Source organism: Panthera tigris, chromosome B3, assembly GCF_018350195.1.
Source record: "Panthera tigris isolate Pti1 chromosome B3, P.tigris_Pti1_mat1.1, whole genome shotgun sequence".
Taxonomy (NCBI): domain Eukaryota; kingdom Metazoa; phylum Chordata; class Mammalia; order Carnivora; family Felidae; genus Panthera; species Panthera tigris.
The window spans coordinates 6,552,770-6,572,663 of NC_056665.1; the positions used below are offsets into that span (position 1 = coordinate 6,552,770).

The following is a 19,894-nucleotide window of genomic DNA, read 5'->3' on the forward strand; positions in this document are numbered from 1 at the left end:
TTTGTATAAATGAAGACCTCAAGCCTTGGCTTGATCCCAAAGGGGCAGTCACCTTTGGCTTACGGTAAGTAGGGAAGAAACTTCGTATACACTTGGCTCACATGATCAAGCGGTCCCATGGGGACACAGGAAGTCCTTTCTTACTGGAAGATCTATTTTGGTACTGACTCTGAACCACTTACCTGAATGTAAGAAATGAAAGAATAGCATAGGGGAGTCAGATGAGAACCGGACAGTTTTACCTGAAGCAAAAGAGAAGAAAACCAATGTAACTGTAAGAATAAAATGCTTCCCCATTCCTAGGAAAGGAATTTGCAACTCACCAGCTTTTCCATATTTTTTGGAATTCCTCTGGAGCTCTGACACACCTGGAGATACTAACCAAAAATTTCCAGATTTAGTTTACATCCTCTAGCAATGTTCCCAGACACCTCCAGGTGACTCAGTGGGCTAAGGGAGTCGGGCTCACTGCTGACGAGATGGGAAAGAAAACAAGCTACCCTATTCACAGAGAAGCCTAGACAGAAGCTCTCCTTTGTCCCCTCCTCAAGACTCCTGAGCCCCCCAGACAACAGGCAATGAAGGGTTTCTGTTTCCGACTTGCTCAGCTTACTACTTTAAAAATCCTTCAGGCTGATGGTCCCTACATCTAAAAAGCAATGACTTTGCTGTTTTTCCTTTAAAAAATGCCAACAGAGGTACCTGGGTGGCTCAGTTGGTTAAGTGTCTGACTTTGGCTCAGGTCATGATCTCACCGTTCGTGAGTTTGAGCCCCATGTTGGGCTCCATGCCGACAGCTCAGAGTCTTAATCGAAGCCTACTTCGGATTCTGTGTCTCCCTCTCTCTCTGCCCCTTCTTCACTCACACTCTGTCTCTCTCTCCTTCAAAAATGAATACAAGCATTAAAAAAAATTTTTCTTTAAACTGCCAATAAAGGGGCAGCTGGGTGGCTCAGTCGGTTGAGGGACCAGACTGACTCCAGCTCGGGTCATGATCTCATGGTTCGTGGGTTTGACTCCCACATCGGGCTCTGTGCTGTTAGCACGGAGCCTGCTTGGATTCTCTGCACACCCCCCCCTTGGCCCCTCCCCCGCCTGCACATCCATGCTCTCAAAAATAAACAAACGTTAGAAAAATGCCAACAGAGAGAAGCAGCTTTCAGTATTTCCACTACAGAAGTGTAGGAGCCACACCACATGGCCAGATCCGCACCTTCTCAGAGATGGCCGCACTGCTGTTTGGGGACACCACGTGGGGGTCTAGCACCTTTCTTGGATTGTCTACACCTTTCTAAGTATTTCATATGGATCACTGCCAGAATCAAAACTAAATCAGCCAGTTCCTACCACCTTCCGAATGTTTGCTGAGGACCAAAATATTCCAAGTGCAAGAAAAGAGTTCTCTGTTAACAGATTAAGCATAAGGAGCATTAACTGACACTTAGGGCAGACTATGCCTTGCATTTAAAAAAATTACCTTTCTCCTACCCAAGTACCTGACCTGACCCAAGTACCCGTAAGGCATTTAACACCTACTTGTTAATGGAAGGAGAGAAGGAATAAACACCTCTTTAGTGCCCAGACTGGTTTGAAACAGTGTAATTTGTGTGCAATAAGGAATCGGATTGAATTCTCTAGCTATAGTTTAGATTAAGTCTTAGAAGGCATTCGAAGGGGCAGAATTCTCAATTAGGGGTCACATACCTACATGCCAAAAAATAAGAGCCTCTAAAGGAGATTTAGAATTCATGTCATCAACTGTTTCTTCCTGGCCCATTATGGAGACACCTGCCACCTACTGACCAAACCAGAATCAAACCACGAGTTGCACGGAAATAAGCAAAAAGAGCTCTGTACAGAGGCCTCCACAGCAGTGAGCAGCTGCCCTGGCCTAGTCTTGGGCTGGCTGGGGCAGCACGGTGGGAGTGGCTCTGGTCACCTCTCCGATACTCACATATCTGACAAGTGCTGTGAGGATGGTGTACATTTTGCAAAGGTCCTTTAACAAGATGTCCACACAGCTGCCTGATGGCAGGGCTGTCTGCACCAGCTCGTGGAAAAATGTAAGCAGAGTTCCCAGCTGCATGATGATGGCTTTCTCGATAGGATGATTTGGTAGGGTTGCCTGAGAAGAGGCCTCTTCTAAAGGGAAATGAAATTGGCACATTCAGACCCACTGACCTTATTTTCCAGTTCAAGTGAAGGAAATTTAGAAATCAACTAACCACCATCAAACGGGAAGTCTGTAGGGACAACGAGCATGTAATTCATCATGCAGAGTGAATCAGTAGCCATTCTGTCATAAGCCACACTACAGTCTACTTTTCCATCATGTTGGAAATCCGGCTCAAACCAACAAACGAATCAAGCTGCCCTTTTACACACCAGTCAATCTGGATTTTGGTGGACTCTTTTCACTATTCTTGAAACGCCATCCTGAACGCATCTTACCTGATAACATTTCTTGGCTCACTTGTCCCTTAAGCTTGGTGATCAGCCAGTCCACTTCTTCTAGGACTTTCTCAGCCTGACTCAGAACAAGTAACTGTGAAAGCAAAGAATGTCCGGTGTGGCTCACTGGTGGAACACAGCAACCACAGCCACCTGCAGGCGGGGTTACAGGCCTCAGGACACGAGCCACTACAATTTACTCTTCACATGGAATAAAATGGAAGGAACGATAAGACTTTTTCCCATGGCTTGGGGATCCACACTTACACAAACAGTAGGAGCAGCTGTTCTCAAATTCACCATCGCAAAGTGATTTGTTTTCTCCATCTCTACATCCTGAGGAGGCAAACACAGGGGAGATACAATGGCAGTAAAGCTGTCCCCCAGTCGCGATCCCCACTCAGGGTGCCGTAAGCGAAGGCTCGCTACAGTACCTCGTCTATGTCTCCGAGATGCCCATGGATGTCCTGGGACAAGTCACGCAGCAAGATGACAGGACTCTTATACAAAACATGGAGGCTGAAGAGCAAATTCATCAAGCCCTTACAAAACGAGGCATCCTCTAAGAGTGGGAAGGAGAGAAAATTGATAATTATAACCCAGTCTTTAGGGGATGGCGTGCCTACCCAGAAACGTGGCTTGCCATGTATGATACCGCAGTGCTGCGCACAGTCCATCCAGGGCAGCTCTCCCACCAAAGCACACTTCTGTCCATGGGCCCAAAGAAGGGAGAGGTTTCCTATCCTTAGGCAGTCACTATCGCTGTATAACTAGTACCCGGATCAAGAAACAGAATGTTTCCAGCACCCCAGAAACTCCCCTCCTACCTCACTTGCCCCAGCAAGGAACTGGCTGTCCTGATTTCTACCATCACATCTAGTTTTGTCCGATTTTGAACTTTATGTAAATGGAACCAAGCAGTAAGTACTCTTTAAATACTCTGGTTTCTTCTGTTCACCATCACGTTTGTGCAATTCCTGCACGTTATGTGTTGGTAGTTTGTGTGCGTGCACACGGCCATTCCTTTATCCACTCCACTGCTGACAGACAAGTGGGTTTGTTTCCGCCTATTAAAATAGCACTGCTGTGAGGATCCAGGAGTGGGACTGCTGGACTGTAATCAGATACTGCCCAACAGCTTCCCAAGCGGCTACGTCAAACGCAGACCTCCACCAGCGGCGGATGAGAGGGCTGACTGTGCCGCATCCTTACCAGTACTCGGTACTGTGGATCCTTCTCAGTTTGGTTACTCTGGTGACTGTGTAATGAGTACCTTTCCTTTTCAAAATGCAATATATTTGGTAAAGATGATTTTATATAAAGCCTAAAAGGAAACAAGAAAGGAAACTTACCCTGGCTGTTTTCCTTGCAAATCTTGGATGTCCAGGATAACATCTGCACAAACTAGAGATTATTCAGATATTAAAGAAACATGCCAACAGACAAAACAGACCTAGGTGCTGTCAGACTGGAGGAGTCTAGACCTTTCCAAATCTCATCAGCTGCCAAAACATGTGCTTGGATCTAAAGTGATAATCTACTAAGAACAGCATAAAAATAAGTCTAAAATTATTAGAAGAATTAGTGATTCTTCTCTCACAATATAATAAACATATGACTTAATTCTCAGTCTGTGCTCTCATTAAGGACCAAAGGTCCTGGGGTCTGGACTCTTACCCCCCTGAGCTTCCTCTACCCCTACCACCATGGTCGAGGACTAATGCACCCTTTTTCAACCCCTTCCCAAAGGCCTCATTCTTTCCACACTTGAGACATCTTTAAGAATATCAGTCTAATGGAGAGATGCAGGAGAATAAGATCCTGGCCATAAAGACAGCAGAATTAGCTTCTAGGAGCCAAGAGGCCAAAGGAGGTCAGAAGGCAGTAGGGGAAAGAAAGGAAGAAGAGGCAAACAACCAGATGCAGTTTTCTTAGATAAGGAGAGGAGGCTTAAGGTCTTGGGATAGCAGGGTCCTGAGATGCCAGACACAAACTCAAGCTTGCCTGCTGCTCTGGCAGTTCCCTGAATAGGTTTTCAGCCACAAAGGCATTGGCATTCAGTATACTGAAGTGCAAAATGACCAGGAAAAACTCAAAACTCAAATTTTGATCTGTTGAGGTAAAAAATAAATTGATGCTAATTCTGAAAGATCTCTGTGAACGGGTATAAAAAGGTCTCCAGAACACTGCGGGAAATGTAATAAGCTGGATGCAGAACAAGCTTTTGTGTGAAGACAGACAGGGCTGAGAATAAAAAAATCTATATTCATATTTGCTACCACAGGAATAAAGCAACTCTTGAAGGATACTTCAGAAACTAAAAAACATTACTTATTTGGGGAAAAGAACAGAACAGGTGGAGGAGGACAGGAGGGAGACCGTTCATTGTGTCTTCTTATAATTTCCGGTTTTCAAATCATAGGACTTTATTACCCACTCAAATTTAAAAATATTTAGAGATTATCTGAAATGATAGGGGTGGGTGGGTGATGATTTTTGAATTAAAGCATTTTTCTGTATACATGGGCCTTTCCAAATCCAATTAATTCCTGCAAATGTCCCCCCTGCCCCACTCCCTGACACTTTCTCTCCTGGTGCTCTATTCGCTGTAGCGGCATCAGACAGTGAAGGGGGTGAGTGGCCTGGCAGCAGGACGACGTGAGGAGCTAGAAAGAGGGACTTGGTACCAGCTAGGAGCTGGACTCGGTACCAGCCAACCTTGCTGAAAAGTCAACTGCACAATGTGAGCCACCTTCATAATTAGTATGCTTTTATCTTAGAAAAGAGGGAACACCAAGAGCAAGTAAAAACAAGCGAAAAATGTTAAAAGCACCAAAGATAAACAAGGTGTTTTTTGTTTTTTTTTTTTCCTATAGTGCTTACTGCTGACAAGGGTCAAGGGCAACGGCCAAAAAAAAAAAAAAGCAGTATGTTCTTGCCCTATATGGCTGCATATAATTATGTTATGGAAGACACAATATGTAGGAAAGGGAACATTTTCCAGATCTTATATTGACTCACGAGCATAATTAAATATATTATCTTATATTATTTAAAAATAAGATTTAAAGAGGACATTTAGAGGTTCCTGGATGGCTCAGTCAGTTAAGTGTCCGACTATTGATTTTGGCTCAGGTCATGATCTCATGGTCATGGGACTGAGCCTCAGGTTGGGCTCCATGCTGAGTGTGGAGCCTGCTTGGCCTCTCTCCCTCTCTCTCTGCCCCTTCCCCTCTCACAAGTGCTCTTTTAAAATAATTAATTAATTAAAAAAAGAGGACATGTAGATATATACAATACAGTTGATCGTCGAACAGTGCAGGGGTTAGGGGCACTGACCCCCTGCATAGTCAAAAATCCACGTAGAGCTTCTGACTCCCCAGAAATGTAACTATGAATAGCCGACTGTTGACCAGAAACCTATGTATTACATCAACGGTCTATTATCGTTTATTTTGTACATTATATGTATTATACACTATACTTTTACAATAAAGCTAGAGCAAAGAAAAGCTTATTAAGGAGATCACCAGGAGAAAATGATACATTTATAGTACTGGACTGCACTTATCAACTGTACTTTGAATCCACATAGTTCAAACCTGTGCTATTCAAGGGTCAACTGTACTCCCTGCCTCTGAGGGATGCATGCTGGGTGGGACTAAGTAGCACTTCTCTCTACCTGAGGGGAGGATGGCTCCAGCAGCTTGGACAAGTTGGAGAGAACAGTGACCAGCAGGAGGGCTTCTTTGCCATTAAAGTCTTCCTCTTGGCTGTTAAGTAAATTCAACAAGGACCTCTGGGAAAGGAAAGCACATGTGGAAAAATCAGCAGATATATTCCTATCATGGAGAAGAGTCCTCTAGCCAGAGATTCCTAAGGCTGGGAAAGAAAGGATTCAATGCTACCAAAATTCCAAGAGGACAAAATCTGAAAATAAGCCTGGATCAAACAGGTAGTTTTCTGCCCCGTTATGGACCACAAATCTGAGGGTTCCCCTGAAAACTATGAACTCCTTCTCCTCTAACACCCTGCCCAGGAATGAACAGTGCACCCAACTTTGGGTGGTTCATAACTTCCGGAGGCCCATCCACCGACCTCATGTTTAGACCATGGCCCAAGCCCAGCATTCCACACACCTTCCTTGTTTCCTCTGCCCTGTTCCTCTCTCACCACCCGAGATACTCTCCGTTTTGTCTTCTTTCCTCGCTCAGTGTAAACTCCCCAAGGAGTTTTGTTTCTTTTGTTTTCCTGCTATATTCCCAGCACCTGAAACAGTCCCTGGCACAGAGTAGGAACTTTAATACTGTGGTTAGAAATTAAGGCTTCAAAGGATGCCTGGGTGGCTCAGCTGGTTAAGCGCCAGACTTTGGCTCAGGTCATGATCTTGCGGTTCATGGGTTCGAGCCCCGTGTCAGGCTCTGTGCTGACAGCTGAGCCTGGAGCCTGCTTCAGATTCTGTCTCTCTCTCTCTCTGTCCCTTCCCCACTCATGCTCTGTCTCTCTCCCCCAAAAATAAAATTAAAAAAAAAAAAATACATAAAAAAAAACAACTAAGGCTTCAATGAGTGGTCTTTATGCAATATGACAAAATCAACCTATACATGGACACAAATCAAAGACATAACTTCTCTACCTTAATAGTCAATCTCTTCATGTCAATTCTAACAGTGATTCTTGGAGGCAACAAATGCTATAGGCTGGGGTGGCTTAACACCTGTCCTCCCCAGAATCCTCTTAAATGCGTGACCTTCCACTGAGTAGAGCTATGTCCTGTTGCCTGGATGGTGACCCAGAAGAAATCGTGCCCTCCTTGCTCACTGCCCGCTCCACCCACAGGTGGCCCAGCTAACAGTCCCCCTGCAGGAGCCCCCCTGCAGGAGTCCTCAGGCAAGCAGGGCAGCTTGCCAAGGCTTCTCACCTGAAACTGCCGGATCTGGAACGCTGCTCTGTGAGTGACACTGCCTTCCACCTCCTCTCCCTCCTCACCTGTGGCATCTAGGAAAGGAAAAGATCGCTATCTTCTCTGAAATGGACTTACTATGACACTTTTTTGGCCTTTTGATATGAAGTTAAATTTTTAGAAAGCCAAAAAAAAAAAAAAAAAAAAAGTCTAGGGGCAGATTTAAATATATTCCTAACATTCTGCCATTTGTTAATACTATCTTTCAGTTTCCAGTCACTATTTGTGGTTACGTGTTAAAATCCAGTAAATGCCAATTCTGAATCCACTAGATGTCACTCCTTAGCCACATTAGGACTGCTCTCAGGTGTCCTCTGGTAGGTTAACAAATAGAATCACAAGAGGTTTGGTTAAGAAAGAGAAACCTAGATCAAGCCAATTTATCAAAATTGAAATGCCCACCTAGAGCCCTGAGAAAGTGCTGAATCTTGGGCTGAAAGAACTGCTGCACCGCACTGAATATCTTCTGTAAGCCCTCCAAGCACAGCAGGGAGATGCTCTTGCCTTTCTCTTTCTTTCCCGAATCTTCCACTGAAGTAGGAATGGAAGTGTATCTCCAAATTAAGACCCTGAAAATAGGAAAAGTGATTAGTGTCAGGTTCACCAAGGTAAATTTATATACTGTAAAATTCACATGCTATACATGTACAGTTCAATGAATTTTAGCAAACTTCTATTGGTGTGCATCTATCCCCATAATCAAGACATTTTCATCATCCCAAAAGTTCCCCTAGGTTCCTCTGTAAGCCAGTTCTCTCCTCCTGATTTTCCAAGCACTCACTGATCTGATTCCTTATCCCTATGGTGTCACTATTTACAAAATAACATATAAAAATGGTAGCACTCATATGTAGCTTTCTGAGTCTAGCTCTCTTAAATTTTTTTAAAAATGTTTTTATTTATTTTTGAGACAAAGAGAGACAGAGCATGAGTGGGTTAGGGGCAGAGAGAAAGGGAGACACAGAATCGGAAGCAGGCTTTAGGCTCTGAGCTGTCAGCACAGAGCCTGATGCGGGGCTTGAACTCATGGACTGTGAGATCATGACCTGAGCTGAAGTCGGACGCTCAACCGACTGAGCCACCCAGGCACCCCTTGAGTCTAGCTCTCTTAATGTAACATATACTTCCCTCGATTCACCTACGTTGCTGTATAGTTTGGAATTTGGAATTTTTTATGTAGACAATTATAATGTCCTTGAACACACAGTTATTTCTTCCTTCCCAATCTGGATGCCTTTTATTTCTTTTTCCTGCCTTACTGCACTGGCTAGATGCTGAACAGCAGCAGTGAGAGCACCAGGCAGGGGCAGGGGACATTCAGTCCTTAATCATTAAGTATGGTATTGACTGTAGGTATTGTGGATTCCCTTTATCAGATTAATAAAGTTCTCTTTTATTCCTAGTTTGCTGAGAGATTTTATCACAAATTTAATTTTCTGCATGTACTGAGATGACTATACAGTGTTTTCCTTTAGTCTGTTGATATGAACTGTACTGACTGATACACAATTTTTTTTAATAAAGTTTATTCATTTATTTTGAGAGAGCAGGTACAAGTCGGGGAGGGAAAGAGGGAAAGAGAATCCCAAGCAGGCTCTGTTATCAGGGCACAGTGTTTGGGGCTCAAACCCACAAACTGTGAGATCATGACCTGAGCTAAAATCAAGAGCCAGATATTTAACCTACTGAACCACCCAGGCGCCCGATTTACACATTTTGAGCCAACTTTGCATTCCTGAGAAAAATTCCACTTAATTACATCATGTTCGTTACTAATTGTTAGGTTTAACTTGATGATATTTTTTACATCTACATTCAAATGGGAAATTGGTCAGTAATTTTCTTACCATGTCTGAGTCTGGCATTAGGTAATGCTGGCCTCATAAAATGAATCAGGACATATTTATTCTCTCCTATTTTCTGGAAGAGTTTGCATAAATTGTTACTATTTCTCTCTTAAATGTTTGGTAGAATTGACCAGTAAGGACATCTAGTTACGGAGTTTTCTTTGAGGGAAAATTTTGAACCACAAATTCAGTTTCTTTTTCTTTTAAAGATTTTATTTTTAAGTTACCTCCATCCTTAACATGGGGCTCAAACTCACAACCCCAAGATCAAGACTCCCATGCTCTTCTAAGCCAGTCAGATACCCCTCAATTTCTTTTTTCGGATAAAGTTTATTTATTTATTTATTTTGAGAGACAGAGAGACAGAGAGACACAGAGAGAGAGAGAGAGAGAGAGAGAGAGAGAGAGAGAGAGAGAGAGAAAGGGAGGCAGAGAGGGAGAGAGAAAGAGAATATTCCAGGCATGCTCCACGCTGTCAGCTTGAACTCCCCAACCATGAACGAGATCATGACGTGAGCCAAAATCAAGAGTCAGACCCTTTATCAACCCAGGTGCCCCCTCAATTTCTTTCATAGTCACAGGATTATTCAAGTTATCTATTTCTTCCTGATTTCAAAAGATTTGTCCATTTCATTTATGTAATCCAGTTTACTGGCATAAAGTTGTTAGCCTTCTACCATTATCAATGTTTACTGTCTGTAGAGTCAGCAGTGATCATCTCCTGTTCCTAATTTGGGTCTTCTCTGTTTTCCTCACCAGTCTGGCTAAGATTTATTGCATTTACTGACCTCAAAGATTCAGCTTCAGGCTTCATCCCTTCTCTATGATTTGTTCCTGTTTTCAATGGTTCTACTTTGTCTTTATTACTTCCTTCCTACTTCCACTTTAATCTGTTTGCTTTTTTTTTATTTTCTTAACATGGGAGCTTAAAGATGTGCTATTTTTTTACTAACGTAACCACTGACTGTTACAAATTTCTACCTAAAACCGCATTAGCTGGATCATACAAATTATGAAATGTAGTGTGTTCACTTTCATTCTGTTCAAGACATTTTCTGATTTTTTACTTCCTCCTCCTTGAGTATGGATTATTCAGAAATGCATTTCATTTCTGAATATACAAGGATAATCCAGCCATTTAAAAAACATATTAAAAAAATTAAAAATATTTGTTACCACTTCCTTGTTTAATTCTATTGTGCTCGAGAACATACAGAATTCTATTTTAAAAATTTGTTCAGTTTATTTTATGGCCCAAAATATGGTCCATTTGATAAATATACCATGTGCACATGAAAAGAATGTACATTTTGAAACTGTTAAGTATTATATAAATACCCATTAAGTCAAGCTGGATGATCATGTGGCTTAAGTCTTCTATGTCCTTCCTGATTTTCTAAATACCAACTCTCTAATGATTTCTAAGAGGGGATGAATTATTTACTTATTTCTTCTTCAGTTCTATTGGTTTTTGCTTAAAGAATTTTAGTGTTTTGTTGTTAGGTACATGTACATTAAAGCTGTAATGCCTACTTGATAAACTACTTAGTCATTACAACATCCCTCTTTATTCCTAGTATTAGAAGAACATTTTCTATGTAACTAACATTCCACATTAAAGCAACACTAGGAAAAAAGACTTAGTGACTGCACTTTCACTCTTAGGCTGCACCCAACTTCAAACCGCCTTCATCCCCACCCCGTTTCCTCTCTTGGAGATTCCACAGCAAATAGAACAGGTTTCTGAGGGTGACAGTGACTTACCGAGTTATATCACAGAGGTTCTGAAAGATCTTTTCTGGGTTTTGGCCATCGGGGCCACTCACATGCCCTGTTTCCTTTAGCTGCTGTACCTTCTGCAGAGCCACACTCACTGCGTAGCGCATAAACTCATTGTTGGACCTTAGAACCGACAGGCTCTCTTCGTGGCTTTGGGCACTGTCCCTGGAGAGAGAGAGAGACAGAGAGAGAGACAGAGAGAGAGACAGAGAGAGAGAAACAGATTTCTGAATAGTCCCTACAAAACCTAATTCCAGATCCCAACAGCAGTAGGGAAATCTGTTTCTCTCTCTCTCTCTTTCTGAGAGCTCTTTCTGAAAACTCTTTCTGAGTTTTCCTTAAATAATTCAAGGTATTCTTTCAAGTGTCTACCTAGATTATCCAGCTTTCATTTCAAGAAACTTACGAAAAGCTCCTGACTTACTTCTTACTGTATATACATTAAGAACTGTGAATCCAAACTAGATAATACTAGTGAATCTAGGTAACTGTTACTATCTTCACTACACAGATATCTTTAAGCACTCTATTACCACCTTACCTGAAAAGAGCAGTGAGAAGATCAGACACAAATTTCATGGACAAAAAACTATCATTCGTTTTGTTGGCCACTTTAGTTTTGCCTTTACCAGCCTTTTCGTTAAGGATGTCAGAGAGTTTCTTGTAACACATAAATAAGCTCAGAACCTCCTCAAACTTATTCTTACTGCATAAAAGGAAAAAGAGACCACTAAGGATAAGCATCAGAGTATTGTAGTTTACTTTCACACCCAATAAGGAAATCCCAATGTTTCTTTAGGTGTTCTAGATGTTCTATTTTAGACACATTATAAATGAATGAACTTGCATTAACTCCCAGATCACTCTAATCCAGCTGTGTTTTTTTTCTCTTTTATGCCAGTCAATGCAGAGCATGAAAGTCCAGTACTACCAAACCATCAAAATTGCTCTACTGAAATTAGAACTTGAGTTCAGGGTCTGGAAATTTGGGCTAAATGGAAGCCTGCTAGAGGGACAACAATCCCCAGCCCCTGTGGCATATGTTTTGGTTCTCTGTCTCAGGCTAGATGTTCACAAAAGACCGTGTCATGGCCTTTGGTCTGTTAGTACCTACCATGCTGCTGGAGTTAAAAAACAAAACAAAACAAAACAAAACCATAAAATGGAGTCTTCATCAAATTCCAAGGAGAGTTATATGTGGCAGTACCTTACCTAAAATTACTTATGGAGAAGTTATATTCTATTAGAACCTCACAAACTCCCATCACAAGAGAAGCACAGATATTATTTTTGATGCCAACACCAGTGCTCTGAGAAAAATCTGCTGATTTATCCTAAAAGACAAAAGATAAAAATTAATAAGCTATCAGGGCACCTGACTGGCTCAGTCAGTGGAGCATGCAACCCTTGATCTCAGGGTTGGGAGTTTGAGCCCTATGCTTGGTGTAGAGATTACTTAAAAATAAAATCTTAAAAAACAGGGGTGCCTGGGTGGCTCAGTCGGTAAAGCGTCCAACTTCGGCTCAGGTCATGATCTCACGATTTGTGAATTCAAGCCCTGTGTCGGGCTCTGTGCTGACAGCTCAAAGCCTGGAGCCTGCTTCGGGTTCTGTGTCTCCCCCTCCCTCTGCCCCTCCCATGCTCATGCTCTGAATAATAAATAAATGCTAGAAAAAAATTTTTTAATAAATAAATAAATAAAATTTTAAAGAAAAGTCAATAAGCGGGGTGCCTGGGTGGCTCAGTTGGTTAACTGTCCAACTCTTGATTTCAGCTCAGGTCATGATCTTATAGTTTGTGGGATTGAGCCCTGAGTCAGGCTGTGCGTGGAGCCTGCTTGGGATTCTCTCTCTCCCTCTCTCTGCTTCTCCCCTGCTTGCATGCACTCTCTCAAACTTAAAAAAATTAATAAGCTATTAAAACAGCCTCCATCGTTCAATAGAGCTGAGACTTAGCAATTACCAGTTCAAAGTCCTCTAGCTCACTCTTAATCATTCTGCTAGTAATAGATTCCAATAGGTCCTCCAGGTCTTGATAGACCCCCTCCTCCTCCTCCTCCTCTTTTTCCTGCTGTGGGGGCATCACTTTGCTCTTACACCAGGCCAAACAGTGCTGGACACAACATAACAGATAATCCTGTAGAAGAAAATAGTAAACATTCTTGAGTGTTTAACTGAAGGAGGCTGTTGATAACATATAATTCTAACCTATAAGGCTAAAGTAAGTTATTTTAGCCTATAAGACTAAAGTAAGTTATGAATAACTTACTTAAGTCAACCTGAATTAAAACTGGAAAAAGCTAACTGAACTAACAAAGGTATTCTTGCATTCTTTCCCGACCTTTTCCCAAAACTGGCTTTGCAAGTAGTGGGCACCTCAGAATGCAACATCAGAATGTGCTATTTCTGATCTAGTGGAAACACCATGAAGCCTGGTTGTGAAGTTAAATCCTCTCTGGCTACTGAGTCCCAGAGGCTGTTCTGAAGACAGGAAAGGAATCGCTGGGAGACCAACCGAGCATCTCCACCTCATGGCACAAAAGGCCCATTTATGGAGGCAGGATCTGACAAATGAAAGACCACCTCCTTCCCCATCATGGGCTCTAAGTTGCTTGGCGTGGTGGAGCTTCAGTTTTTATTTTCTCTTTTTCCTGTCTTTCTGAGGCTGGATAGTAAGAATAGGAAAACAACCTGTCCTAGTTCCTCTGAGGGTTCAAGAGTGCCAATTCTAGCTCTGCCTAAATCATACGCTCCCTCCAGACTAATGAAGCAGGTCTCCTGGGTTCATCTGCTGAGTGACCTCCTTTCCCCATTCCACAGTATATTTAGTATATTATATAGTCAAAGAGGCACAAATGGGAGATGAAATGCTTCTTAGGGGAGGTGATGGATACCTTGATTTTGTAAAATGTGAACATGGAGATATCTTACCAACAGATCCAAGGTTTATGATGGGTAAGAAAAGATAAGGAGGGAAGATTTAAGAGTAAAATTTCATTGGGAGTACCAGAAGAGTGCTTTCAGGAAAGGTATCTCTTCCTGAAGACGGATTCTTTCAACAGGGTTGATGCTTTTATTTAACAATAAAAATAATGGTTATAGGAAGAATAAAAGTCTCACCAGTGGTTCTTGTAGACAGATTCGATCTCCTTGGGTTAAAATACAAGCTTCCAATTTCAGAGGCGGCAGCACATCAGGTTTTGGCTCATAGTACTGTTTTAACTACGTGTGGTAAGGAAAAAAACACACCAGGGCTCATGAATGCTTTTTCGCTTCTTTAACTGGTCCAAGTAATGGCACCTTTAATGTTTAACACCATCTAAGACCTATTTCCCAAGTGTCCAAAGAACAATGCAGCAAAATATGTATTGCTTTGCCTCAACTCATCCTTTACCCTTGCTTTAGGCATCATGTTGAGATCTTTCCTACTCCATTTCCACTAACTTTCTCACAAAACATCATGCTGTCTCACATCAATTCCTAAACCTACGAACCTACAGCCTAAAGCAATCAGCATTTCCAATATAGTTTGATAGTTAAGAACATATAAATAAGCTCTAGAGTCAGAATGGCTGAGTCCAGGTCCCAGTTAAGACTCATGTGTTAATACTTTTGGTAAAGGCATCCATACCTTCGTTCCTCATCTGTGATGAAATATTACTATAAACATATGAGGCTGTGTAAGAATTAAACACGCCAATACATGTAAAGTGCTAAAAACACTACTTAGCACACAATAGAGACGAAGAAATGTTAGCTATTATTTCTCTCCTTTTTAGAGTCTGCACAATTTTACTGGTACACATACTAACCGGAGTTGGGAAGCAGTGTTCCATACCTTCAATCAATTTTCTATGCTTGTTAAGTATATGAATGTTGATGGGCTGATTATAACAGTTTGAAAAGATACACTATAGTTAATAGGATATAAATTTTGCATAGGATCAGGCTTGAGGCCCAATGGAAATCTTTAGATAAATAGTATAAGGACCTTCCAATAATTTCTACACATCCGAGATCTTAACTTTAAATGGAGCTTCTTCAGAATTATAACAAAAGTAATGACATACAAAAGTAGGGGGGATAGGGGGGAAAAAAAGAGAGAACTTTCTTTTTAGCCGAGTGGTGGACATGAAAAAACTGCTACCTCCAACCTGGAGTGGTTCTTTTTCTTTTTTTTTTTCTTTCTTCTTTTCTTTCTCTCTTTCTCCCTCTCTTTCTTCCTTCCTTCCTTTCCTTTCTTTCTCTTTTCTTTTAAAGTTTATTTATTTCTTTTGAGAGAGCGGGCGAGCATGCACATACATGGGAGAGGGGCAGACAGAGAGGGAGAGTGAGAATTCAAGCAGGCTCTGCGTCATTAGCAAAGAGCTCAACATGGGATTTGATCCCACGAACCCAAGACCACAACCTGAGCCAAAATTAAGAGTCACTGGGACATTCAATCCCCCTAGGCACCCGAGCTGCTTCTTTCTTTGGTCTCTCCCTGCCCTCTGAGTATGGGGGCCAGTTTCAGATCATACCTGGGAAGCTTCGAGAGAGTTACAAACCAAGAAACTCTCAATATATAAAAAAGATTCAAATACCATATAATAAAATATTACTTTGCTATAAAAGGGAATGAAGTACTTATAAATGCTACAACATGGATAAACTGAAAACATTCAGTGAAAGCCATCGGTCACAAAAGACCACATATTGTACGATTCCACTTATATGAAATGTCCACAACAAATCTAAAGAGAAAGTAGTAGATCAGTGGCTGCTTAGGGCTAGGTGGGTGGGAGAAGAATGAGAAAATTAGGGGGGGTTAGCTAAAGGGTGTGAGGCTTTCTGAAGTGATGAAATAAATGTTCTAAAATCGATTGTGATGCTGGCTGCACAACTCAATGAATACACTAAAAACCAATGAGTTGTACACTTAATTTTTTTTATTTTTTATTTTTTTTAAGTAGGCTCCATGCTCAGCGTGGAGCAACAGGGGGCCTGGACTCAACCCTGAGATCAAGATCAGAGCTGAGATCGAGAGCTGGATGCCCAACTGACTGAACCACCCAGGTGTCCCAAGCTGTACACTTTAAATGGGTCAACTATATGGTATGTAAATTACATCTCAATAAAGGTATTTTAAAAAATAGATTCAAGGAATGCTTAATGAATAAATGTTGAGTGTAAATGGTCTTATTTATGCCAGATATTCTCCAGCTGAACTCTTTTCGTAGTGATCTTTTGAAATCTTTTTTTTGAAGTAGTTTAAAAATCCTTTTTTAAACTGAAAAGTACAGAATATAACCCATGCATCGGTAACCTAGATGTAATACATCCATATTTTGCTATATTTGTTTCACATCTCTCTATTCTTTTAGAAGTAAAACAAACAGATACAGCTGCTAATAGCCCTTATACAAATGGTTCTTCAAAAAGTCCTTCTGACTTAGGGTGCAGACTGTTACCTGAGAGAATAACTGTTAAGATGATGCAAAAGGGCAGGTAGGTAAGTGGTAATTAAAACATCAGGACAGCATCACATACCCCAGGCATGTTCGTAATGTACCAGTGTACTATTTGGGAATTATTCTATAGTTTGGAAAGTCCGGAAAATGTCAATCACCTCTCCATGTATTATTATCTATTCTCTATATCCATAAACATATAAAATAAAAAAAAAATGTATTACCTGTGAAAGTAGGGTCTGCATGATTGAATTAGCCAGCTGAGAGTTCCTTCTAAGGACATCGTAGAACCCCTAAGAGGAATCAAATAGAGAGTAAGCTCTTTAACAGATACGCTAAGTTCTAACTTTACTTTTTTTTTTTTTTACTTTTCTTATTTACTTCTTTTGAGAGAGAGCAAATGAGCGAGCATGGGTGCACGCAAGCACAGACCAGCAGGGGAGAGGGAGAGAGAAAGAATACCAAGGAGCCTCCGTACCCAGTGCAGAGCCTGACAAAGGGCTACATCTCACAATGTGAGATCATGACCTGAGCTGAAATCAAGAGTCAGACACTTAACCGAGTGGGCCACCCAGGTGTCTCTGGACAATCCTAACTGTAAACATTAAAACAAAATTTTTTTAAACAATACTATTTCTTTACACTATTTCTTAATTCTTTGAAAATGACTGAAATTATAGAGAGAGAAATGACTCAGAGAGTTTAGGTTATCTGCCTAAAAAGAACTAAAGAAATCTTTTTTTTTTTTAATTTTTAATGTTTTATTATTTATTTTTGAGAGAGAGAGGCAGAGCATGAGTAGGGGAGGGGCAGAGAGAGGGAGACACAGAATCCAAAGCAGCTCCAGGCTCCAAGCTGTCAGCACAGAGCCCAGAGCCAGACGTGGGGCTCGAACTCATCAACTGCGAGATCATGACCTGAGCTGAAGTCATGATGCTTAACTGACTGAGCCACCCAGGCATCCCTAAAAAGAGATCTTTGATCACTGAGAACCAGATTAATAAACTGACCACAATCATCATAATTTTTTAAACAACAGGTCATTTCTGGATTTGGAGTACTTTGCTCCTTTACAGTCAAGAATGTTCCAGGTCTTCATTCTTTTCTCTCATCCTACATTAACAGCCTTCCCTTTTAGGACATTATTTCCACTTACTTTCCAGCGCTTCAAAAATGTCTCCTGGCCCTGAGCACTCTAAAGTAAATGACTGTGTGCTATTTCTTCCCATCCAGTATTTCCCAGTCATAGTTAAAAACTACTTAAGTTAAAATCTTGGGCGGGGTGGGGGGCCTAGGTGGCTCAGTTAAGCATCTGACTCTTGATTTCAGCCAGGTCATAATCTCACAGTTCGTGGGATTAGGCCCTGCATGGGGCTCTGCCCTGACGCTGTGGAGCCTGCCTGGGATTCTATCTCTGCCCCTCCCTTCATGTGTGCTATCTCCCAAAATAAATAAATAACTTAAAAAAAAAATTAAATCCTGGGGAGAACTTTCTTTTTGGAACTGGGAAAAAGACTGTATGGTTCATTTGTGAGAAAAAGTAAATGAGAGTTGACCCCCTAAACATTTTTTTATTTAAAAAAAAAAATTTTTTTTTTTTAACGTTTATTTACTTTTGAGACAGAGAGAGACAGAGCATGAACAGGGAAGGGTCAGAGAGAGAGAGGGAGACACAGAATCCGAAACAGGCTCCAGGCTCTGAGCTGTCTGCACAAAGCCCGACGCAGGGCTTGAACTCACGAACTGCGAGATCATGACCTGAGCCGAAGTCGGACGCTTAACCGACTGAGCCACCCAGGTGCCCCAACATTTTTCTTTTTTAAAGAGAAGACACAAAGGAAAATTAGCGTTAACAAATATTAAATTTTTAAATAATCCAGTGAAGAAATGGGCAAAAGACATGAACAGACACTTCTCCAGAGATGACATCCAGATGGCCAACTGACACATGAAAAAATGCTCCACATCACTCATCATCAGGGAAATACAAATCAAAACCACAGTGAGATAGCACCTCACACCTGTCAGAATGGCTCACATTAACAACTCAGGCAACAACAGATGTTGGCGAGGATGTGGAGAAAGAGGATCTCTTTTGCACTGTTGGTGGGAATGCAAGATACAAGCTGGTACAGCCACTCTGGAAAACAGTATGGAGGTTCCTCAAAAATCTAAAAATGGAACTACCCTACGACCTAGCAATTTCACTACTAGGTATTTATCCAAGGGATACAAGTGTGCAGTTTCAAAGGGACACATGCACCCCCATGTTTATGGCAGCACTATCAACAAAAGCCAAAGTATGGAAAGAACCCAAATGTCCATCGATGGATGAATGGATAAAGAAGATGTGGTATATATATACAATAGAGTATTACTCGGAATCAAAAAGAATGAAATCTTGCCATTTGCAACTATGTGGATGGAACTGGAGGGTATTATGCTAAGTGAAATTAGTCAGAGAAAGACAAAAATCATACGACTTCACTCATGTGAGGACTTGAAGAGACAAAACAGATGAACATAAGGGAAGGGAAACAAAATTAATATAAAAACAGGGAGGAGGACAAAACATAAGAGACTCATAAATATGGAGAACAAACAGAGGGTTACTGGAGGGGGTTTGGGAGGGGGAATGGGCTAAATGGGTCAGGGGCACTGAGGAATCTACTCCTGAAATCATTGTTGCACTACATGCTAACTAATTTGGATGTAAAATAAATAAATACATACATACATATATACATAAAGTATCATCATCAGCATCATCAAGGAAACGGTCATCTACACCCTGCAACAAGTATGACCAGTGTTGATACCAACACATAAAGAGTTTTTACAAATCGATGATGTGACGTCTTTAATGAACAAATGAACACCAATATCCTAATAGATCAGTCCATGATCTGTATCAAGTTAAGTTTTAAAATTTGGAGCTACATTCAGTGCAGATTCTTTTTTGCATGTGGAGGACTGCAGAGAAGAGTTAACACAGTAGATCTGAGACTGTCATCCTTAGTAAAGCCTGCTTGCAAGATTGCCCCTTGATGGGTGGCTGGGAATCTGGCTGGTAAACAGTCCCCTACACCGATAAAAAGTTTTCCCTAAATGATAGAAATTTACTGTGTATAAACTGTACAATGTGGTTTATGCTGAATATTTTTATTTTCTTCTGGAAGTTTGGAATTTGGATATGTGCTAATAAGCCCAAGTGCCTATGTAAACCAGCACCCCGTAAAAACCTTGGGTACCACATCTCTAATAAGCTTCCTTTACTGAGGAATTGTTATCTACTGATGTGTTGACACAACTCATTTGCTGAAGGAATTAAGTGCATACTGTGCAATCCCAGCTGGAGAGGATTCTTAGACGCTTGCACCTGGTTTCTTCCTGACTCTACCCTAC

At 41.3% G+C, this 19,894-nt stretch overlaps 1 protein-coding gene across 7 annotated transcripts in view; it reads right to left on the bottom strand.

The window, feature by feature from the left end:
- Nucleotides 1-19,894, bottom strand: part of FANCI (FA complementation group I) — a 102,035-nt gene that overhangs the window by 6,101 nt on the left and 76,040 nt on the right. For 5 of the 7 annotated variants that reach the window (XM_007078234.3, XM_042988074.1, XM_015535780.2 and 2 more), the window contains exons 19-34: nt 16,714-16,782; nt 14,160-14,261; nt 13,003-13,176; nt 12,253-12,374; nt 11,582-11,746; nt 11,026-11,205; nt 7,817-7,983; nt 7,373-7,449; nt 6,134-6,250; nt 3,804-3,855; nt 2,886-3,013; nt 2,719-2,787; nt 2,452-2,545; nt 1,955-2,142; nt 324-377; nt 183-242 (exon numbers count right to left, since the gene is read on the bottom strand). In XM_007078234.3, coding sequence (XP_007078296.3) covers nt 183-242; nt 324-377; nt 1,955-2,142; nt 2,452-2,545; nt 2,719-2,787; nt 2,886-3,013; nt 3,804-3,855; nt 6,134-6,250; nt 7,373-7,449; nt 7,817-7,983; nt 11,026-11,205; nt 11,582-11,746; nt 12,253-12,374; nt 13,003-13,176; nt 14,160-14,261; nt 16,714-16,782 — 1,818 coding nt within the window. The remainder of the gene's footprint in view (nt 1-182; nt 243-323; nt 378-1,954; nt 2,143-2,451; nt 2,546-2,718; nt 2,788-2,885; nt 3,014-3,803; nt 3,856-6,133; nt 6,251-7,372; nt 7,450-7,816; nt 7,984-11,025; nt 11,206-11,581; nt 11,747-12,252; nt 12,375-13,002; nt 13,177-14,159; nt 14,262-16,713; nt 16,783-19,894) is intronic. The other 2 variants (XM_042988075.1, XM_042988076.1) reach the window with 2 other exon arrangements.